General features: G+C 34.2%; 2 protein-coding genes across 5 annotated transcripts in view; one reads left to right on the plus strand and one right to left on the minus strand.

Annotated features, from left to right (window-relative positions):
- Positions 1–1,754: 1,754 nt before the first annotated feature.
- Positions 1,755–4,546, minus strand: LOC128245160 (uncharacterized). 3 transcript variants are annotated; one of them, XM_052963415.1, is made up of 4 exons: positions 4,286–4,546; positions 3,058–3,265; positions 2,587–2,724; positions 1,755–2,253 (listed from the first exon to the last, which is right to left on the minus strand). In XM_052963415.1, the coding sequence occupies exons 1-4, from the start codon at positions 4,400–4,402 to the stop codon at positions 1,985–1,987; spliced, it is 732 nt and encodes a 243-aa protein (XP_052819375.1). In that variant the 5' UTR covers positions 4,403–4,546; the 3' UTR covers positions 1,755–1,984. The 3 variants fall into 3 exon arrangements, with proteins under 3 accessions (XP_052819375.1, XP_052819376.1, XP_052819374.1); XM_052963416.1 differs by having other exon boundaries at positions 3,199–3,265; positions 4,286–4,538; XM_052963414.1 differs by having other exon boundaries at positions 3,055–3,265; positions 4,286–4,515.
- Positions 4,547–7,082: 2,536 nt separating this feature from the next.
- Positions 7,083–24,858, plus strand: part of LOC128242987 (H(+)/Cl(-) exchange transporter 7-like) — a 96,687-nt gene continuing 78,911 nt past the window's right edge. Inside the window, exon 1 of one of the 2 annotated variants that reach the window (XM_052960450.1) lies at positions 7,083–7,224. In XM_052960450.1, the coding sequence (XP_052816410.1) occupies positions 7,111–7,224 (114 nt within the window). In that variant the 5' untranslated portion in view covers positions 7,083–7,110. Of the gene's footprint in view, positions 7,225–22,205; positions 22,312–24,858 lie in introns of those variants that run through there. The other variant, XM_052960451.1, reaches the window with a different exon arrangement.

Genomic DNA, 24,858 nt, shown 5'->3' on the forward strand with positions numbered 1-24,858 from the left:
AACGATCAGCACTGTTCCATGGTATACAATGTGCGGTCGTAGTACAAGACGTTTGAAACAAAATATAGAAAAAGAAGCTGTTTGAACAGTGCTTGACTAAGCCCTTAATATGCATGGACTTCCTTGGAAGTGTTTTGATCAATAACAAAGCACATGTGTTATGATACATATTACATTCGTGGGCCTATATGTCGGTTTACATTGTGACGGTTTTTAAACTTTGATGATAAATTAATAGTCGGTTTTTGCTTTTCAAGTAAAATGTGATATAGATCTCGTCTTTAACATAATAAATTATATTATTGTGTTTACAATAAAACAGCTTTGTGCTACTGAACTTGTGGCTTCTGTTATTGTTGAACGTGCCAATAAACCAGAAACGTGCGAAAAGCAATACAAAATACGGTGCTAGAAGTGAAATACGAGCAGGTAATATCTTTAGGTTAATTAAGATTAATCAACGTCATTATAAAGAAAGTCTGTCAAGTTTTAATATCCGGTATTTAATAACGCCATGGATTTGGTTGCGCATTCGAACAAAGGTCTTTTCTAAATGTTTATTTTTTGCAACGATACATTTCCAAGATTACCGCATTGACTGCGACACTGCTGCACATTTGAACAGACAGATTTCACGAGAATCTGCACTGTATTGAAATCGTGGTTGCAACAAACGGAAGTCGCTGAACAAATGCTTTACTTTATTTGGGACGCCGCGATGATTTATTCTATTGACTGACCTCAACAGGAATTAACCGTTTTGCATCATATATTTTTGCTCGAGTTATCGTCTGGCTATGTTCGTCTGCGGCAGTTGTGGAGTCGTTGTGAAAAATATGTTTCGTCATTTGAAAATTCATTTAAAGCTATTGCCATTAAACTTTGTACATTCCGTTATATTCCCAATGACAATAAACACGTTGTGTATCAAATTCTGTTACTGTGGCCATTTTTTGTTGAGTTATAATGTATCCAGTGTGAAAACAGACGAGCGTTTGGCACCCGCGTACGGTGCACTTGCTCGTGTCTAAATTGGCTCTTGAATTATTTAAAAATAGCATTATATCACAATACAAATTACTTTATGGGGCCAATATTCAAACTTTCCTCTCAAAAATAAAACGAACGGTAAATGTAAGTTGTCACTTCTGTCATATATATTTAAGAAGATCGTCATTTAAAGATGTGATAGAACGTGTCTTGCTACCGCTCAATCGTAACAACTCCAGCAAGCTTCGAGATATCAATTATGTCGGATACTGGTCGAGGTGTTCCGATAAACTACCGCTTTGTAGAAACATATTTGTTTTAAAAGGAAACATAAATCTTCAAATAAAAGTGATTTTGTTTTTAAAATAGCGTTCTTGCACATTCTCTGGTGTCAAATATATTCTGGGATTTTAATAACGCTCATGCTTTTCCCTTCCGTATAAAAAAATCCGTCCCGAGGGCACGCGCGTAAGCCGGTATCGAGGTTTTCTGAGTTTACGGGGAAGCAGCCTGCCCGAGGGTCGGTTTTTTTTATATCCGTACCGGAAAACATGATAGATATTATTCTTGTATGCCTAAAATCATAAATTTGAGGATAAATTGACGTGGAAAAAGATTATTACACATTTTACCAACAAAGCACGTGCGCCGTTCTTTACTGGCGTCATGAAGCGTAATTATTTAGGATCACGGTTGGCGTAAAAAGGATCCTCTAAAATCGCGTTTTGATTATTAATAATTTTAATTTTGAAATTAAAGTCCTGCATACTTATATATTTATTTGCGCTTTATTAAAATGACATAATGTGCTTTTCATAAACCATACATCAAAATAAATAAGAAGTGGCGCGTATTTGGACTCGTTTATCATGGGGGTGCCAGATGGGATTTTCAAGTATGGCTTAATGCACTGGAAATGAACATCCGGTTTGCAAGAATAGAACTTCTAAAACGTCGCACGTATTACATAGCCCAACGTTTCACACAGTCGAAGTCACGCACAGTCACGCTGGTAGTATGAGACGTCAAAATCTTGCTTCGTATCTTCCGTCCACAGAAAGGTGTCATCCAGCCTCGTGATGTTGGCGAGAAAACATGTGGTTCCCGCCATGTACTCCAGCGTCTTGCACGTGTAATTCGTGCGGTTGACGCAGAAACCGTAGCACTCCTCAAGCGTGACGGCGTTTATTGTTTCCATGTTGGTCGAGTGGATGTAGTGGTCGTGGTACGGCATGAAAAGCGGTCCGTAGCCATTTGGACAAGCTAAACAATAGAGGCAAACAGTTCTAAAATGGTAAAACATGTGGTTTCCTAAAAAAGAAACATTTTTCTGAATTAGCACACATACAGTAAGTTATTCTTAAATACCTCAAGAATGATTGTAATAACGAGGAATACAAGTAAAGAAAAATCTTTATTTTTTTTCTTAGATCGTGATCCTAGACTGGATTAGTATACATACGTGAGGATTGATTTGTTTACCGACTTGCTTAGCATTTGTTTTTGATAAAAACACATGATATTTTTGGTTATGTAATTGCTGGCTTGATTTATATGAGCTATTGATCTTATAACAAAATTAATAAGTGTGGCTACCGCTGAGACATTCCCGCGTGTTTGGAGAGAAGCTATACCCCGGGTCACACATACACTCCCCAGTCTTCTGCCAACAGATCGAGTTAATCACCGTACATTCTGCGTCCACCGTACAGCTGTCCATGATGTAGCCTTCGCCTGAATAAAGAGTTAGATTGACTGGCAAAGACAACACATTTGATCCATTATATACATTGTACCTGAAGTTGCAGACACTTTAATGTAAAATTCCCAGATTATATCATTTATTTATATTTTATACAATAATTGACAGAAAGATCATGCCATCAAATCAAAGACACCGGGTCGAATAGCGTCGTCGACAACCTCCACATATCTTTCGTTAGCGATTATTTTTTTAAAACGAAAGCTCACAAGTAGGACTTGCAATCAACGATATATTCCATTCAACATAAAAACTTAATTTTAAAGTGCAGGCTTTCAAATATAAATAAGTAAAACTCTTGCCACGCGACTGAACGCTATATCGTGAATTCATCTCCACTGTCGCCGACGCGTCCGGTACACCAAATGTGACGGAGTGACCTTGACATTTGCCGGTGACCTTGTTGTAGAAAGTGCTTACGCAGGCGGGGTCCTGTGCGCACTCACCAACGCAGAGAGAGGCGCCACGCTTCGGCCGTTCCCACAATAGCCGCTCTTGGGTTACCTTGTTGTCCTGCGTGTAGAAATATTGCAATGGACATTGACCTGAATGTTTTGCCTCGTTGTGGTATTCAAACTCTAAATTTAATCGGATGGCGTACTTTAAATAACGGACATATACAGTGAATGAAGTCAAGGATGTATTACCATAACAAACCTTTAATAGTTGCATATTTATTACCAACTTTTGGCTAAAGGAAGGATCGGACATCTTTAAAGTATACATTTACCTAAATTGTGAACACGTAGTTTTATAACAGGAAGGAACGCACCAATGATTTATGTGTATGAATCACCTTGACTTTGGACCCAAAGTATTGTGGCAATACAAAATTTGAACAAACGTTCGTTTTCATGCAGCTTTAATTAAGGTACTAAAACATTTTATTATAATAAGTAAATTAATAAATATGTCACCTTGTAAAGAAAGGCCAATTATACAACATTCAAAACGCAAAAACATCCAAATACATGAGTTGCATTTAATTTACAATTAGTTTTAATTGTTTAATTGGCTTTTAATAAATCTGATAATAGTTTAAACATTGCAGAAGATCGCAGAAATTTCGGAATTCACGCCAACCAGTCCTTTATTAATTCATCAACGAAAACAAAAATAAACAAGTAATTCTTTTCTTAAAGGCACTCTGTATGAGGTTCCCATTGCTATGATTTTTATGCCTGACCCTATCAAACGTTATTCGAAGCGTTGCTTTAAACAGATGAACGAATGAATGAACGAATGAACGAACGAACGAACGAACGAACGAACGAACGAACGGACGGACGGACGGACGGACGAACGGACGAACGAACGAACGATTAATAAAATATATACAACTAAGTATATATACTAAATAGATTTAAAAAAAAATACATGAAAATATATAGTTAAAAATGAATAATTAAATAACAAAAAAAATAATTCATAAAATAAGAAAAATAAAACTGAACATATGAGTGAATGGACGAACAGAACTTATGGTGAATTAATGAACGAACAAACAAACGAATGAATAAACCCTTCACTAACCAAATTCAATCTTGTTCTGGCTGTCACTGTATTCTGCAATCCATGAACACAGGTTTGGACAAATATAATGGTCAGTATTCCACAAAGAGGTCCCATTAATGCACCTTCAGTTTCCATAGTTCCTGCAACTTTGAGACAATGAAAGATGCCCAGCTTTCAATCATCTGGCTGAACAAAATATCTAGTGTCAATCATTCATCAATCGTTATAGATTAATAATCAAACGTCATTTAAGACCGTTTATCTCTCTATTTATAATCAATTAAGGCGATTATTTCGCCACTTGGACATCTTGAAATTGACGCTTAATCAATAGTAATTGAATCTAATGCATTCTGCTGTCACCATATTCTGAATGGAAACAGAGTCTGTGATTTAAATAATTGCGACATCAGGACATGCGATCAATGGGCACGTGCTTGACGTAGCTAAGATATTCAGAATACTCGAAATCATGGAAGTCTCTTCAATGATCTCTTTTTGGAGACGAAGGCATGTACTAGTTTCCCCATTCTCGTTCACCAGAGTGATGGTACTAAGCGTAGATTTGTCATTATCAAAACCTGATGAATGAGAATGCATTCGGAACTCCTCGGCCATTTTTTTTTGAAAACAACCTCGGATGTATGCCGGTACATCTGTTGAAGTAGTCCGTATTTTTTTGAATAAAAGCATTAATAAAATGTAGTGTTTAAGAGTTGTATTCATTGCTCTCAGTTTAAATTGATTGCCAGTGAAGTGTATTATTGCAAACATAATTACGATTCCCAAGAGTTAAGTCATAAATTTTAACTACTAAATAAGATTACTACGCGATCTATTTGCAGCGGACTTAAACGTACCACTTTTTAAGTATGTAAACCGTCCATATACATCCGAGGTTGTTTTAGAAAAAATGGCCGAGGAGTTCCGAATGATGAGAATGTAGTTTCCCAAGCAGGGGTGAGGCAAGTTTGACATCTCAAAACGGGCGCGTAATTTCCACAGTGGTTTGCGGATAGGTGGACGATTTAGAGCCTAATTCATAATTCTCTTGAAAAAAAAAACTAAACTTGTATTTTATATACCCAAACAGATAAGTCAGAACCATTGAAAAACAATCAACTTGATTAAGTCCCAATCTTGAAACTGGAATACAATGGATGTGCATAATACCGCTTCAGGTGTGTTGAGACTTAATTAAATTGCATGTTTGTCATTGGTTATGCGCTTCAAGTTCTGATTTATTGTCAGGGTAAATAAAATATGACTTTATGTTTACCAAGAGTACCGTTAAGGCCCTAAATCGCCCTAAATCCTCAAACAAATGGGATATTTTCATCATAAATAAAATGATACAGTACCTTTTTCGCGAAACGTTGAGACAGTTTTGAGTTGAATCAAATGCACATGTATTTGTTGTCATGGACACCAAATATTTAGATGCAGCGTTTGACGAAGTATGCCATTGTTTTCTCCCATTAATATAGGCTGTAGGAATTAGTTTATACCAATTCACAAACATCATCAAAATAAATTATTCTTTTTTATCCTACAATTTTTCCTAGCCTCCCAGATACCCCTCGTATATGCACGAAATTATGCGCGGGAAAATGAATTGATACGAAGAAAAAATAATTTCATCTTTGATTATTTTAATCATTGTTCTAGAAAATAAACATGGCTAATTTGGCGAGGAGGTTTTTACCATAGAGTATAGACCCTCTCCACGAAATGCTGTTCCTATATTTGTCTGATATTAGGCGTAACCTTGTGATTTGCAACCCTTTCTTAGAATCGAAATTTATTTGGTTTAGAATAACTGCAAGGGGTGGGGTGGGATGGGGTCGGAAATGGTGCATTTTGGGTGTGTTTTACTACTTTTTGTCTCTTATATTGAAACTAAAACTAAATTTGGACGATTTTAGGAGGCGGGCGCTAGTTCAGATGCAAAGGACACAAACGCGACTAGATATATCCCGTGGCCTTGAAATAATTATGACCGCTTTCTGCACGGTGAATTAAAGCTGCACTCTCACAGATTTACCGTTTTTCCAACATTTTTTATTTTTTGTCTTGGAATTAGCAAATTTTTGCGTCAATATCTGCAAACCAGTGATGAAAGACCGTTGGCAAAAGATCAGATCACAGATGTTCATATTTCCATTCCATATTTAATGTTTTATGGCTTAAACCGTTACTAAAAATAAAAAATAAAGTTGTCAAAACGTTCAATCTGTGAGAGTGCAGCTTTAATGTGATAAGCATTTGTGCCAAGTTATTTCATAATTCTTAGAACTATCAGAGGTTTTATAGTTCTGGAATGAACCTGACCGAAGACCCCGGTTTTAATATAAGCGGTTAAGTATGGCCTTAACATTGTGGTGCACGTGAACATGCATAAGGAAGTTTGTTTACGTTCTGCATACCGACTCGACATGATGGTCATTTAGTTCGATGAATATTGAACTTGAATGACATGGACCCATTTAAAATTCACATACTAGTAAGATCTTCAAAATTATGCAAACTGACACGCTACTGTAGATCTACTGTATACATTTTGATTTATTGATTTAAATAAATATAGAAATCTATACCAAAATGGAATAAGATCAATGTCAATGAGTTATATGTCACATAAATTGAAAATTTATAAGATCGTTCACTAGTCGTTTCCATGGCAATTATGTACACACAATTGGCACTAAACGCATGTAACATTTATTTGGTGAGCGATATCCTTCTAGAGTATTATTTGACCTCAAATGACCCTGCACGGTGCCGTCATTTGGATTATTGGATGACACGGCTCTTATCGCAGAGATAGCGAAGTTCCTCTGCAAATGGCGTCAACAAATGGGGTGAATTCTCGTAAACATAAAGAAACCAGATTTGCCATTCACGAAGATGAAAGAGATTTGCTTTCAAATGGGCAAAGTGGTAGTAAAAAGTCCAAGGTATTAACTGACAATGACAACTGTTAATATTTTAGCTGAAATAAAAATAATTATAAACTTCTGCGCTTATGACGCAAAATAAGGTGGGTGGGGTAATATGTAAACAAACATTGACAACTTCTGCAACAAGTGATTATCTCTATGGCATGTTTTGTATTAATGCCACTCCTTTTATCTAAATTGTACGATACGTATAAATGTCTTCTTTATCAGAGTAATTGGCCAAATATATATATATGAGAATGATTTTGAATATTAATAATTATCCTAAAACTAAAATAATTTATTTATTATTATACATTTTACTTGCATGTGCAATATTATGGTACCAGGTTATTGTGAAACCTTGATGTGTCCTGTAATTGAACAGTGATTAATGAGGGAAGTTGTAAATTGAATACAGGTATTATTGGTTGTTATCTTATTGCAGATTAAAATGTCACAGCATGTTTTGTATAATTATCAGCCAGGCCACCATTGATTAAAAGTTTGTTTGTGGGTTCCGAACTGATAAGCTAAAACACCTGCTACCCAAAATATTTGGGCTTGAACCCCAGTGGTCATGTTTATATTTTTGTTCATTAAGGAATTAAGGGGTTGCCTTAGGAAATAAAAACAACAACAAAAGAACCTTATTATTTAAGTATTAAATTAAGTATTTTTAATTGTGGCCCTAATGTGTGTGTTTTTTATTGTGCAAAGATTAGTGTATATAATCAGAAAACAATTTACGACAGTCTTCCTCTTGACCAGTGGTCAGTCAACTATAAATATCATATAATGTGTTACAAATGGATGGCTCAATGCAAAGATGAATGAAACTCCATATAAAAAAAGGTGAAGTAAAGTCAGCCTTGTGCTAAGCCCTTGTTATATTGAAATGGCATTGGTATGTATCTCATAATGATAATCTTAGTGGAAGAGTGTTTCAATACAAAAATTAAAAGAAATACAACATTTTTGAATGAGTTTATGGTAAAAAACAAACAGAGAGCATTAATTTTGGCTTTTTTTATGGTCCTCGTTCGAATTTAGTTCAAGACAAACACTGCCAGGTTTCAGATAATAAACCCCCTTGTAAATTGATAAATTCATAGTTGTAATTTCAGCCTACCATCAATGAGATATCTTTTTTGCAAGAGTTAATAAATAAGTAAACAATAAACAAGTCTCTTTGACACTTTTGTTTTATATACAACACGTTTAGAATAATCGTATGAAAGTGTATTTGTACTATAAGACTCCTTATTTGTGTCCGATTTGTTCAACATTGATTATGTATTTTCTTATTTTATAGGAACTTACCTTGAAACAAAGATTATATATTTCAAACATTGTTCCAAAATTGATCTAGTTCAAAGAATAATGTTTGAATGGGGCATGTTTGTTTTATTGTTTGATTTTTCCTGAACTGTGGAACAGGGCAAAGAAAAGTTCATAATATTGACGTCATGCAATAGAAGGTATGAAGTTATTTAAACTTGAAAGGGTTAAGGAAAGTTATGCAAGGTAAAACCCTGTAACGTCTTACAATATATACTATAGATAGTTCATTTTGTAATTGAAAACTAATCGCTATATATTATACTAGTTATCAAGTAGCTGCGATTCCAATGGTTAGTGGTTATGTTTGGAACTTTCAAATACAGGCCTTATCAGTGCTCAGGGTTTGATAAATTGAAAAACTTTTGTTTTGAAGGAAGAATTTGTTGACTCCATGAAATTAATTGGAAGTTAATTAGAAGGCTACGCATAAAATTGGCATCAAACTTGAATTTTTCATTTATAAATAAATGAACAGTGTTACTGTAGATAGAATGAATTTCTCACAAGCAGATCATGAATAGACAAAAGTACAAATGCCGAGTTGTGAGTATGGTATTATATACATATATAAAATAAAATACTTATTTAATGCAAATAGATTTTGGAGTTGATTTTGTCATGTCATTGTTTACTAATATTCATCAGTATGTTGGAAAAACTGCCTTGAATAAAGGTAAGAAATCACTTTTGTTTTTAAAATGATCTACGTGTATTGAAAAATTGGACGTTGTTATTAATTTGAATGCCTACATAACAATCATATTGTTAAATTGATTTACAACTTGTCTTAATTAAGTTAATCATACAAGAAAGACAAAAGTAGGCTGCCCCCCTCCCCCCCGAAAAAAAGAGTAAAAAACGAAAACAACAACAACAAAACCCCCCATAAAAACAACAACAACTACAACAATAAAACAACAACAAACAAACACAACAACAACCAGGCAAAAACAACAACAACAACAAAAAAAACCGCCATCCCCAAACCCCAACAAAACAGCAATAAAACAAAAGAATACAACTCCTACTGAATGCTTAGAAGTTTGCTTCTTTATTCTTATTAAATATTAAAAGTGTCTGCATTCAATAAACAAAAAGTACACATGAAAAAATACACTTCATAAAGACCCAAAGTTTGGAGGCGTTGAAAGTGAAAGGGAAAAGTGAGAGAAAGAAAGCCCAAGAGAAAGTTAAGCAATCAAGATTGACAGATGTTGTATGACGGTACTCTCAAAGTCCCTCTATAAAACATTTATGAAGGTAAATGCTGGATAAAATCAGAGAACATGGGCATGTCCAAGGAATTACCGATGGTTCTCCTTTTACAAAGTCGGATAAAACCTATGGACGAGACATGGATTGATTTGGAAGCTGTAAGTTTGAAGTTAGCAAAACGTTACATGTTTACATAGTCTTTTTTTGTAAATACTGGATGAAAAGCCGATGTAGATTTTTTTTTTTTTAATTTTTTTTTTGTTTTGTTTTGTTTTTTAAGAAAGGAGGTATTGTCGTAGCCTTGGTGTCGTTGTTGGCTGCAGTGTCTGTTGATCATGCGAAACTTGAGGATTCTTTCATACACATGTTGCAGGAGACAGTGTGTACATGTGTAGGAAGCCACATAACTTTTGCTGTGGTAGTTCTTGAGTATTGCTCTTTTTCGACTGTAAAAATAAACCACCAAAAAACAGACAAGCATTTCCAATCGCTCAATGGCACTTAGTGCTATGTTTGTCCTTCTTTGATTTACCAAAATCTCTGAGTTTTCATATGCATTCTTTGTGACAGTCAAGCTGTTCTTGTCATTTAAATAATTCAATTGCTTTCTTGTAAAATTTTTAATGATGTAGTGCAAATTAATTCATTTTTCTGTGAACATGTTCTCAGTTTATGCAGTATATTTAGACTCTTAAAAGCTTTCCTGTTTTTCTCACTTTTCCCATTTATTCCTATTTTTGGTAAAAACCGTCTATATACTTTGTTTTTTTGTGAAAAATGCTGATTTATAGAATTTTGTTTTTGTTTATTTTTTTTCAATCAGAATACCTCATGTGTCTGGATTGGCACATATAAGCCAATTGAAACATGGCTGGGGAGATGGCAATAGACTTGAAACTGTTGTTTCATAACAGGTTTGGTGAATTGGTTTAAGACATATAAGATTGATTTTTAAGATAGAAAAATAAAAACAATAACAATTGTTCCCATTCAGCAAAATTTTAGAATGCAATAAATTTCCAAGATTAGTCATGTTTAGAGTCAAAATATGAAATACGGACTGCCCTTGTCACAATTACCCATCACTTAGATGGTAGGCAGAGATAATAGCCAGCAATCAGTGATCAGTAGCGGCTGCATAGTGGCTGTTTCTCGTAATGGGTAGAACATGTTGCAAAGTTCAAGACAAAAAGTTTAATTTTTATTAAAGTGACACTCTAATTTAAAACCAATACATACTCATGTTGAACAAACATAAATTTTAAGTGATAGACCTTTATCTACTTAATAAATAATGCATTTATTGAAAATTACAGATAACAAGATTGTAATCGTGTATTTAATATCTCAAAACACAAAACTATTGAATTATAAACTTCTTTCAAATTAAACATGAGATTGTTCATAAGAATAATTGTTTTCATCATATTTATCTTTTTTGCTAAATTAAAACAATTGTATTAATTGTGGTATATCTTGTTTGGTAGTAAGAGTGCAGCTATAATAATCGTGGAGAAAATTGTTCAGAACAATTGAGTTTAAACTTTTAATACACCCGTTCATGTAACAAAATGTATTATAGATTCACCTACAGCAAACTGGCAGCGCCCAGTATGTTGTCCGCTCAATAACTTAAGAAGCCTATGTCCAATCATCAAATTTGGTCAGAATGTGTATGGCATAATACCACGTACAAGTTTGATAACCAGCCATATCACTCAAGCCAGTCACCTTTTAACTTTAGAAATTAACTATATAGTCGAAACTCGTTATGTCGACTTTGTCGGAACATAGGGAAAAAAGTCGAGATAACAAACATTTGACACAACCGAATTACAAAAATATATCATCAATCCCAACTCATTTGAGTTTGATTAATGTCCGATGTCTGACTTCTACAATTGAACAGTCTTGTTACATATTACTGTTGTGCAAACGTATAATGGAAAAAAAAGAGTGAAAACAAAATATTTGTGTCAAATTTATTTAATTCACAATCACTTGCACATTGTAAGAAAATGGTAATGCACATAATTATGACAGCAACTTTGATAAAATAGCACATTTGTGTGATAAAATAGCACATTCGTGATTTGTGATATAATACTCAGCCATATAGCACATTCTTCGTCACGTAACTTTCAATGTTATCAAATTTCCCATGATGTCATCGAAGTCCTTTTGCGTTTCAATAAATATCTTCAGCAATATATGCCTTTTAAATCAACAACAGAAACAAACAACTTTAATTATTCACATTTATCAATTAACCTCTAATTATAACAGTTTGTTATTTTGACACACATGATAATTTAGCTACATGCCGCAAACCGTCCTGGATATTTTCGCACCTACAACTCGATCTATAGTTTGACAAAAGGACAGGGAAAATGTGTGAAATTGGACCACGGGGACTGAAATAGGAGGTTGACATAGCGAAAAAATCGAGATAGAAAAATCGACACAAGCAGATTTATTTTATATAGAATAAGAAGGAATAAATTCGGGACCGGAGAAAAAAGTCGACAGAACCCGAAAATGGTAAATTGACCCACAAAAATACCCCAGTGCGTCTATTAGGGCATGAATGTTAAAAAGGACATTAAAGGGGCTAGACACCAGATGGTCCACACTTCTGCAAATACAGTATTTCCTCAAAACAAGCATAGAATTGTCAATGTGAGCTTAAGTAGGAGGCCGATGAAACGTCACTTAACATAGTTGAAATAAAAAATGCATCAACCATGTTGCTGTCTCATTTGTTTTCCCAGTTTAAAATAGCGCATAACGGTTTCCCAGCTTGTATCATATGTGTCTTGAGTACAGATAATTATATTGACGCTATTTTTAAGCTTACTGGGATTTATATGGTAGACAACCATAGTGAATTTTGAATTGCAAAAATGCGAAAAAAATGCGAAAGATGCATGTGTCGTTAGCGATGGGATACACCAGTAACAGTTAGTAAGATTAAATGCGTTGTGCACAACGATGTCAATTTATGTTAGTTTTTGACAATTTTCTTTTTTTCTTGCACTTGTATCATCTGGTGTCTAGCCCCTTTAACAATCATTCATTTGAAACAAATAGAAATTATTTTACTACAAGACTCTTACAACATGCTTTACTTTCATACAGTATTGTTGGTGTTTTCTACAGTCATTCATCATTGATGTCACACTATCAGTTTTGGCCTGTGTAGAGATGTTAAAATATTTCCTACAAATAACGATGGCATTGAAATGATCTTTCCCCTTATAGTATCAGCAACCTTAAGCCCACCGGTCAAAACAAGATCAAACATAGTTAATTTGTATGGATGAATGACTATTGATACAATGTTATAAAATTATGGACAATATTGTCTGTAATAAACATTTTCTAAGCAATTATGAAACTTGCCTTAACATTGAAGTGTCAGTTTTTCTTCTTTGGTGGGCCTAGTTCTCTTAAGCCTATTGAAGCTTGAAGTATTATTTAATGTTTGCGAATACTGGTGAATAATAATAAGTAATTGATTCTGCGAACATTTTCAGCCTCCAGTAATGCCTTAAGTAAACACTTGTCCTTTAGTTATGAACTGATCATATTGGAATTTGATTTTCACTAAGGTTTTAATTAATTATCATGTCCTAGCAGGCCTTGTTGTTCTTAAACTGGGTCATTTGAAAGATTGTTCTACTGTTTGCCAGTAAACATAGCAAATCATGCTGCAGTCAATCAGCTTAACAATGACCATGATACCATTGTACACCAAACAACAGCTTCTAATGGTTAGTTTTAATACTTCAAAGAATTTAGTTAGTCACAGCACCATTCTTGCGATCGTAATTTAAAGCTATGATTTGATTGGCTTGTTGAAGTGTAACCAATTCAAATTTTAATTTTTTTAAGTATTAAATTTGTTGTGCTATACCCCTAAATGACTGATTAAAAATGGTGGGTATGGGCATCTGTTTTTAGTACTCTGGTTTTAAAGAGGCTAGGCACCAGATAATACAATAGCAAGAAAAAAGAAAAAAGTAAAAAACTTACATAAAATTGACATCGTTGTGTGCAACGCTTAAAATTTACTTACAATCACATTGTGTTTACATATCAGATTGCTTATGACACATGGATCTTTCGCAGTTTTTGGACAAGTTCTGGGGTTTTTGACCACGTAACTCCCAGAAAGTTTAAAAATAGTGTTTGTGTGTTTATTAGTACTCACATAGATATGATTTAAACTGGGAAATCATTATTCACTATTTTCAAACAGGGAAACACTGGCAAGACAGCAACATGATTGTTGCGTTTGTTCCTTTAATCATATAAAATGATGTATTATTGGCCTTCTACTAGCTCGCATTGACAATTCAATGCTTGTTTTGTGGAAATACTGTATTGGCTGATTTTTGGACCATCTGGTGTCTAGTCCTCATAAGTTCTGATCAGCACTTCAGTCATTGACAACAGTATCTCTTTCTCATTGTAGACCTTTATCACGAACAGCAAAGATCATGTTTTGTGGCTAGCCTATCAGACTTTGGATTTATAAGGTCATTGATTGGATTCCAACTCGAACTTTGTTGATGATAGTTCTGGGTATTTCCCAGGATTGGTAAATGGTTCTTAACCATAACTCATATGTTTGTCCCTAAAAAAGGTCTACAGGACAGGGCTTCTAAATTCCAACTACTTGCCAGTTTTGACCCATTTTGGCTACAGAAAATTACTACAAAACTAATTTTCAAATTTTATATAATTCTAGTCCAAATTGGTTATTTAAGTCAGTAGAAAATGTAATGTACACAAACCTTGTGTGTCCTTCACACATTATTAAATACCCCAATAAATGTGACTGTCAAGATAACCAATAGACCAACGCTAACACCGTGCTAATACATTATGATGATCAAGGTTTCACAATTTAACAAATAATTTCATATAACAATTTTCTAATACCGCCATTCATTAAACGAAATTATTTTTTCGGTTTTTTCGGTTACTATAATAAGCTCCATGTAAACTTCTGGGAATTTTGTTAACATACAATAGATTGTTGTTTTTTTGGCAAAATAAGGCATTTTTCAGGTGGAGGGAGGAGGGAAGTGGTGGTTGGGGCTTAGACTTTAATAATAAGCTCACCAGGGTTCAAGGTTATGCAGGTCAAGGTCAAGATGTTAGGTTTTATAGGTCAAAGTGTTTTGCAAGTCAAGATAAAATGCACGTCAAGATAAAATGCAGGCCAAATTTTTATGTTGGTCATGGTTTTATATAGGTCAAGTTGTTATGCAGGTTATAAAGGTGTTATGTAGGTCCAGGTTATGTGTAGATCAAGTTGTTATGAAGGTCAAGTTGTTATGCAGGTCAATTTGTTATGAATATCAAGTTGTTATGTAGGTCAATTTGTTATGTAGGTCATGTTGTTATACAGGTCAATGTATTATGTAGGTCAAGTTATTATGTAGGTTTAGTTGTTATGAGGTCAAGATGTTATGCAGGTCAAGTTGTTATAAAGGTCAATATGTTATACAGGTCCGTGTTTTATAAAGGTCAAGTTGTTATGTAGGTCAAGTTGTTATGTAGGTCAAGATGTTTAAAACACAAAGATGTCATGCAGTAACATCAATTTCATTTGAGAGCAGGTTATGCTCTATAGGACCACCTCATAAATTTTTACATAATATTGGAACATCAGGACTTTCCGCTGGAAATGATGTAAAAGTCACAAATGCATTATTGAAAATTAAAAATTCATATCATCTTGGAGTGATTTGGCATTCAAAATCTTTGCTCCAAACAAATTATCCCTAATACTCAGGAAAACCAATTTGAAAAATAATTGTAGGATATGTTTGGTACATAAGTTTGCTGAATTATTAAAAGTTTGTTGCTTCTGTTTGCATGGAAGTGTTCTAATGTAAAAAAATATTGCAGTTCTGCATTAAAAATGATATATATCTTTAATTTCAGATAATATTTCTTTTTTCAGAAACTAGTTTACTGTTTGTGATACCACAGGTTCATTATTTTCCAAAGTGTCTGATTAGTTCATGTTAACCATAATTGATGGTGTCAGAACAACTAAAGAACAGGTTACATCATTCTTCATCTAGATGTTTATTCTGAGAAACAACCTCAGTACCCTGAAGTCATGTTTTTAGCTTTAGTAGAAATCAAAACAGAATATTTATTTTTGTAAGATAATGATAGAAATTGTTTATATTTAGATTCTTATCATAGCCAGCATTTGAACTGATTACCCTTTCCTGAATGTTTTTTTATTAGTTCTCCTGTTTTAGAAGGTTTTTGATAAAAATGTATAGGTTTTGTCATAAGCTTTGCCATTATAGTCATCGTCTCAAGTCTTTTACCCAAACTTTTACCTTGTATAAACCTTAATAATAATGGATTAATTATATAATATTGATATGAAATGTGGAACACATGTTGCCTGAGATAATAAACCTATGTGCAGCAAACCAATAATTCTGACTTTAATTATTGCTGAGTTTTGCCCCTTTCTACGATGTAAGTCAACAGAAGAGCATTTGTGTTTGCTTCATGGCGCTCTCTTAGACATGAGATTGAAAACCAGGCAAATAATTAAAAAAAAACCCTGATTACTGGCACCATTCTGCTTTAGAATTGGGATGAGATTATATCGATTATTTTCATGTTCGGGCGTTTTCCAAGTATTACAATATAGAATATGAATAATTGAACTTTAATTTCAGATGGGCATGATGCCATCTGCATAAAGAACAATTTTAAATTTCTTCATACTGCATATATTTAAGGTATCCAACCCACATTAAATAAGCTAGTTTTTAGATAACCATCATGTTAAATTTTAATGCATGACGACCCATGCAATTTTGGTATCATTTAAAAGGTCATGTCTTGCTGACTACAAATAAATGTTAAATAAATGACTAAAACTTTATTAAAAAAATATGAAGTTGTTCAAGTTTGTATTTTTTACTCACTATCTTTTATTCTTACTGAAATTGGGTGTGCACTGTGGCGACCAACTTTCTCAATTTAGTGCAAACATCTTTGTTGTTCTTTTTTTTTCTATCTAATTTTCATTTTTTCTTTCAAGCGCGTAGCTGCCTATACGCGAGTATGTGGCTGAATCCACATGATTCTGACAAAAATATATCAAAAAGTAGCCAAAGTTGCAGTATGTCTACTTGACTCTATGATCCTAATACTGTCCATTCTCCAGTACTAAACATAGCACCAGGCAGAACGCCCAGATTGCACCATGATGTTCAAAATTTTCTGAGGGAGCATGCCCCTGGACCCCCCTAGCAATATTATGAATTCACATGAGGGCTAGCTATGTCCCTGTCATTTTCTACACAGATCATAACTCATTTCAAATGCTACCGAAATGATACGGGTCAACAGGCATCTATAATTCGCATATTTGTAGGTCTGATACCATAACACTCTGAGGAAAACCAGTTACATCCTATCTGATTGCTTTTCCTAATATTTACACCAAGTGAGATTATTCTTTGCAGAGGCAAAAACCTTTGAATTATTGGTGTTACAAGGTCAACATATATATTAAAGCTTCATGTTTCGGAAGTTTGTGAAAATTCATACATACAACACTTAATCAAAAGTATATATTCTGAAAGAGGTAACATTTTTTGCAATCATTTAAACATCTTGATGAATTGTAATGCTTTGAATATTTGGGTGAATATTTGTCATGTCCAAAATATAGGGCCATATTAAGATATTTTGATATTGAAAACCTTAGCACTGTATACATACGTTTTGTATCTTTGGAGTGTATTAAAATTGCTAAGAACATAGAAACGCCTCAAGTTCAAGGTCATTGTTCATTCATTCAGAATTTTTTTTTTGTCACTGTCAGATCATATTATTATGACCCCCCACCCCAACCCCCATAATAGGAGCTTGTTCAAGTGATAACTCTACAATTCCTGGACCTATTATTTTCAAACTTGACCTGAAGGTTTGACCTGACCTGTAGATGGCCCCTTTCGATTATAGGGGTCTAGGTCACAGTGACACTTAACAGGAAAAGGTTGTCAAAGCTTGTCCGTTTGATAACTCAACAATGCCTGGACCTGTGGTCATTAAACTTCACATTGAGGCTGGGCCTGACTAGTAGATGACATATATTGACTTTAGGGGTAATCAGGTCAAAGGTCAAGGTCACAGTGACCTTTAACGTGAAAAGGTTGACAAAGTCTCTTGGAGTGATCACTCAACAATGCCTGGACCTATGTTCATCAAACATTATGTGGAGGGTGGGCCTGACCAGTAGATGACCCCTATTGATTTAGGGGTCAAAGGTCAGGGTCACAGTGACCTTGAACACAAAAAGCTTGTCGTTGTGATAACTGAACAATGCCTGCCATGGCCCTCAGACTTGACATATAGGTTGGGGCAGGGCTTCTAAAAACCGGCAATTTGCCGGTCTGGACCGATTTTGACCAGGCCAGACCGATTTCAGTTTCAAAAAGTGTAAAAAAAATCGGTCCGAAATTTTGTCATTTTTTTATAATTTCGGTCCAAAACGACTAGGCCAGTTAAAGTTGCAGAAATTGTAATACACAAATATTCATGGGTCATTCACACATTCAAAACTACCCCCAATAGGTCATAAAAGTGTCTTAGTTACCATGTGACTAATACGACCAGCTGCTTTTTCCGCAACACTGATCACTCTATAGCCTATCGCTTGCAATCGGTCCAATCACGTGTATTGGTAAGTCGCAGAAGACACAATTAAACAAACTATGTGTTAATTGTGTGCTTGCAGCTATCCTGATTAAGTGTTAAAATCGGTCCATATTTTCACATGGCAATATGAATATGCTATGTCGTTGTCGATCATTACATGATATATCCGTTTGTTGATTACCAAACTGTTAAATTTAAATTGTGCATATGTCATTGTTAATCCGAACCTAGTCATATATATAGGATATCAACAGGGACACGCTTGGTTAACTACATAGTCTGGAAGCTGAGTGCGACGCTCACGTCATTTTAATTCGCAGTAATGAAAAAATCGCTGTCGATATCACACTTATAGCTCGAAGCCCCGATTATAAATCTAGATATATATCATTATTCAAGAGTATCAGTTGAATGTTGACCCACTGTAGCTGCATTAAGCAAATAAATCTTAATACTGTTTCACTTTTTGTCGTCTGACCACTTTTCGACAGCCACAGTTATTTACGATCGCAGTTGTTCTTACTAGAAACGCCACAGAACTCGATGAGAATCTCATTTGAATTAAGCTTGTATCAATGACTATCTGAATCGGCTATGCGGCTCTAGAACCATCTTAGGAATTGCGACATCGCGAAAAAATATTGACAGAAAAGACGTCGCGAAAATGTGTGACATTTCTAAGTAATCGGACTTTTGAACAGGTCTTTCTTTTTTTTGGGGGGGGGGGTTGTCGCCGGGTCAAGACCGATTGTCGCCGGGTCCAGACCGATTGAGGTTCCAAAGTTTTAGAAGCCCTGGGTTGGGGGTTACCAGTAGACGACCCCTACGGATTTTGAGGTCAAAGGTAAAGGTCACAATTCGTTGGTTATTACAATTACATCATATTTACTTATTCCCTGCTGCTAAGAGGATACATGTTTTTTTCTGAAAATATCAGTCATCATCTTGGGGGGGGGGGGTGGCCTCGTGTTTGACAAACATCTCTTGTTAACTCTTTAGTTATGGCCCTTGATTTGTCAACATTATACCAAATTTACTTTGTCCACTCTCCAACTTGAGCATTTCTTAGACCATCTTTACCAAGCGTAATGCTTTTTGTCATAATATATGACAGAGTTTGATCATCAGCCAGATCACATTATTTACTCTAGAGTTGTTACCCTTGAATTTCCAAATTGGCCAAATTCACTTTGACTTTGTCATTGAGCATTTGTTATCCAATTTTTACTACAATGAGGGCATAATATCTCAGACAAATTTGATCAGCAGCCAGATCACACTATTCGCTCTAGAGTTATGGCCCTTGCCTTATAAGAAAATGACCAAATTCACTTTGTCCTCTCATACTCAAGTATTTCTGTACCAATTCTGAACAAATGGGTCGATACTGAATAAATGGGTTGATAATAGTAATTTGAATTATAATTCATTTGATTTTGATAAATATCAATTATGACACATGTATTAAATATTGACCAAATTAATTTGTTTATCTCAGTAGGCAGTGCCATCTAATCAGGACATTGATTTAATAATATCCCTTGACCAGGGCTTTTCAAATTTTGAAATCTCAATTGGTCTGGGTTCTTCGACCCCAATTTTTTATTTTTTTTAATTAATAAGTCAGGCCGGTTCCAAAGATTAGATTTAACGTTGAACAGAGTTTTCTGTCACACATTTTCATGGTATGAAGTCTGTCAATAATTTTCAAGATGTGGCAATTCGTAACTGGTGCTTTAGTACAATCATAGTTGATGTACATTGTAATTTATACAGATTAATTTTAAATCTTAAAAAAACTTCTGCGACCATTCCTTTGAGGAATGCCACGATCGTAAATTTTCGGCCCCTCATACACCATGGAAAGCACACAGATGATAGATTTATTGTTTTGGTAAGAAAAGTGGGTCTTACACTATAAGACAGTACATGACTCAGGGTTCCCACTGGTGATCAGCATGGGCATCAAAAGGCATCAACAAATACGTCATAATATATTTTTTAAATGACATAAGCGGCGCACCCTGTGGTCTCCATGATATCGATATTCAATCTCTGCAGTTTATCATGTGCGTCACTGATGATATCCTTTAATTAGTGCACAACTAGTTTAATTAATTCATAAATATATGTCCTTGCTGAGTTACAAATAATGGCATCCTTTAATGATTATGGCTCCTCGTCAGCAGAAGAGTGGCGATTGTTTTCATGAGAAAAAGACGCCAAAGTTCACTTATCTTTAATGTAAAAAAACAGCAAAGTCAATTAATTATAACACAGAATGAAATTATCAACCTTAAGGATGTCCCCTGATATTTTGGGATGTGTAAATGATGTGTGAACAGTGTTTTTGCAATTACAATTTTTACATTTTTTACTGACTAAAATTGACCGTTTTGGAATGAAATCATAAATGAATGAAAAAATTCAGATTAATCTTTAAGCTATTTGCTGCTACTGAAATCGGTCAAGTGTGGTCAAAATAGTTCCAGACCAGCTAATTGATGGGTTTTAGAAGCTCTGATAACAGCTATAATAATAATAATAAAAATTGTTTCATATACATTTACACAAGCCCGCAAGACCTGCACTGGTAAAATGTATTTCGGGCTTGCTTTCTGACTTTTTAAAAAAATTGATACCATTAGCAATAGTATAAGAATTTGGGCTTGTTCATCCAAAAGTCTAATTTTGAAGACGGCAGGTCTTGACATTTTAGTTTGAAATTGTCTTAAATGAAGAAATAAAGAATACAAATACAAAGACAGCTAGTCTCAGCTGTTTTGCTTAACTATTTTAGCAGTGATTCTAAAAAAAATTGGTTGATGAATTAGAGTTGTTCAAGAAATAGTTCTCGCTCTTTGAGAAAAGTTTTCCTTCACTGAGACTTTCGTGAAGATCAATATCATATCTGTGGGATCTTTTGTGAGGTTCAGTTTTGGAATTTGAAATTGTTTGAAAAAAGTATTCCACCTATTTTGTGTCATTGTTTACAATATCTACAGATAGGAGCAAAGGTTATTATTCAAAGAAAGTACTCAAGTTTTGTGCTGAGATCGATTGACACAAATTTTTATTGAATTTCTGACACAAATTCCTGCATGTCAGTTTGTGCATACAAAATATATTAATTTTATCAATATCTATAAATTATGATTATAAGTGTGGACTGTAGCCAGTGCGAGTGTTATAAATGGTACTAATTAATTCTGTTGGGGTTTATATTTTTTTCTGTTACAGCATTTTCTTGTAAAAAACCCTATTAATCTATCAATACCAGAAAAAATTAGCATTGTCAATTCTGGTTTTCAGATCTCTATGTATTCTTTAACAAATCTTGATGAAACATTGTAACATTAGTTATTTAGAAGAAAGAAAGAATCGAAATGAGTGAAGCCATAATTTGAAGAAGATTTTTGGAAAGATTAAGGAATTATCAATTGGAATTGTTATATCTTAGCTTGTAATTATTTTGTGGAAGTTGAAGTTTTTTGTTGTAAATTGAATTTCATGGTACATTTTATATATGTTACAGTAGATGATATTTTTGAGAGGGTAATAATATTATTCAAGGAAAAGCATTATAAGTTATCATTTGAATGTGTCCCTCATGGAAGTATATTCGGTCTGATATGTAACTTTTGAATTATCTAGTGGATAATGATCAGTGAATTTATGATGTTTGTCAACATTTTTGGTGTGGAAGGTTATAGTCTACTATTTACAGACAGTTAAATGCCGGTATACTTGATGCACGGGTACTTGGTGAACTATCAGAAGACGTCGTCAAAAGGAAAGACTTCACGTTCTCTAAGCGTGCCACATGTAAATGTGAGTACCAATCGTTGTTGTCGATCGTCAGAATGGTAACCATAGAAGTGCTTGCATGCCCATAATAATAGGCAGAATGCTTTAACCAAATAGAGAATAGGCAGAATAGTGGGAAACATACTGCTGTTGAATGGTTTAATTTTGTGACGGTACTATTGTTTGTGACTTGTGATTTGATTGGGTTGCGAAAAACCTAACATTATTATTAGTTTTTTTAAAATATTAATTTTCGGATGTTTGGTGATGATTAAATACTAATGTTGCGAATTTTAAACCTTGGAATATTGGCCATGATTAAAACAGCCTATTAGGCAAAAAGTAATTGCAAAACAAAAACTCTTCTAAATTCAGGGCCTTTTAACCCTTTTTTGCTAAAGCTGATACCTGGTTATTTTATAATCCAAGGGCCAGACTTTTCCCCCTTGAATAACATCTGGTATTCCCACTTCCGAAAAAAAACAAAAAAACAACAAAACAACATTTTTTTATATATATAATGATATACTCATGATTCGTTAAATGAGGTTTGTGAGTGATATATTTACTGTGTTATCAATATTAATTTTACTCCATTTGTAAAACTACATTGTCCAATTTGTTTGAATAAGTACTTTGAATTTTCACCCAAAACTGAACAGAACATGTTTTTTTCCCTAAAAATGAGCTAGGATGTCTTCCCGATAACTGCCAAAAAGACCCTGACAGTAAGAGGTTCAGCGCAGTGCTTGCATGCTCATACAGTGAAGTGGAATGCCTTGTTGTTTTGTGTTTACTCAATGGTGGTCGGAAATATACTGTAGAAACCTTTCATTTTGCAATGGTTTTATTACTATTTTTACAATTTTTCAGCCATGTTACCAGTTCAAAAGTTTGTTAAATATTACATTAGGCCTAAAAAAAAATATGTCCGTTTCGGGTAACCCGACCCTAACTATTTTTTTCCGTTTCTGAGCAAAAAAGTATTTGTTAGCGAATAGAGAGTTACGAAGGGCGGATAAATGCAGATTTTAATCAGAATTATTGTTTATATGATAAAACAAAGTCAGGCAATGACAGTAATGTAGGAAAGACTGCCATGTGCAAGAAAACACTCTGAACTTACGACAGATTTTGAAAAAAATCAATAAAAAAATCAAAAAAAATCCCACCTACCCTACCTAGAAATTTTGGGAAGGTAACCCTAAACAAACTTTTTTTTTGTTTTTGGACTTACAAATGTTTGTGTAGGGGAGTGATTCAATCTATCTTCAGCAAGGTTTAGAATGTAACCATATATACATAAGTTTATTATTCTAAATATCTCAGTATCAACTTGATGTATTGCATTGTTTTGCATGGAGACTTTATACAACGGAACTCAACCCGTCAACTTATAAATTACCAAGTTAGATAACTCTATTGGATATAATGTAAATTATGAACCTTATTTTACTCGCTTAAGAAATTCTGATCAAGTTTTGCATGTAACCACATTTTTGCCATTATCTCAGCAAATACAACTTCTATTGCAATGAAATTATAGCAGGTGTTCCAAACTATCCAACCTACAGAATTGATCAGGTTATGTAACTGTATTTTGCATATATTGTATATGGCCCTTTGTGATTTAACTAAGAAATTCAGGATAAGGTTTTGGTTTATAATATTGATTTTAGCTCTATTTTGACAAAATGAATAGCTTATAAGATCACTCTTGAGTCAGTTTCCTGAGCAGAAACAAGAACTGTGTCCTTCATGTGAGGCCATGAGAAAGTACCTCTGGTGGAGATAAAACCCACATCCTCTTGGCTGAGAGGCGCACACCTATACCACTAGACCACTCTCACCCTACACCCTAACCAACTGGTAAAGGTTTTGCATGTTAGCATGATTAAGTCATATATCAGCAACTACTTGATGTATTGCATTGAAACTTAATACAAGGCAGGGTTCCCAACCATCCAACCTACTTAACTTTTTAAGTCAGATAATTATCTTGTATGTAATGCGAATGATGGCATTTTATTATTCGACTAAGGAAATATGGTTCAAAGCTGTGAAATAGTCTAGCCCTTGTTTATTTCACACAATATTTTTGTAATAATGTTTTGACCAGATATTGGATTTTTTTTTTAATGAATTCTAAATAGGTCAAACTGTCTGAGCTCTTCTGGATTGCACAAATCAGACTCATCAGGTTTGTTTAATAAGAAACTTTTAAAACATTTATTTCCAGAACGATTTTGAAATCCATCCTGAATACCAGGAAATCTAATTTCTTTATTCGCTTCTAACCAAGCAAATGAAAGCCCCTGATTGGCTGATGGTAAGATCGTCGGAAGGTGACCAATGTTTAAATTTCAGATCCTAATGCAAAGCAGGAGTTTGTAGGATATGAATATAATCAGATGGGAAAGTGGTCCACATCGTCCTGTGAAACGTTCAGTAAGTTTTAAACAGGAGTCTTTAAGCCCGAAGCCAATTGTCAGGGATTCTTTTCTTAGCATCAGGAAAAATGCTGACTTACAAATTGAAAGCACTGTACAGTATTATGACAAAAGCTTTATC

Source organism: Mya arenaria, chromosome 8, assembly GCF_026914265.1.
Source record: "Mya arenaria isolate MELC-2E11 chromosome 8, ASM2691426v1".
Lineage (NCBI taxonomy): Eukaryota > Metazoa > Mollusca > Bivalvia > Myida > Myidae > Mya > Mya arenaria.

Bases quoted from the DNA above. Each gene is read 5' to 3' on its own strand.
- LOC128245160 (XM_052963414.1), bottom strand. From the start codon at position 4,402: ATGGAAACTGAAGGTGCATTAATGGGACCTCTTTGTGGAATACTGACC. The intron at 3,266-4,285 runs GTTAGTGAAGGG...TTCTACACGCAG, and splicing joins CCAGAACAAGATTGAATTTG to GACAACAAGGTAACCCAAGA. The intron at 2,254-2,586 runs GTAGCCACACTT...TCTATTGTTTAG, and splicing joins CACGCGGGAATGTCTCAGCG to CTTGTCCAAATGGCTACGGA.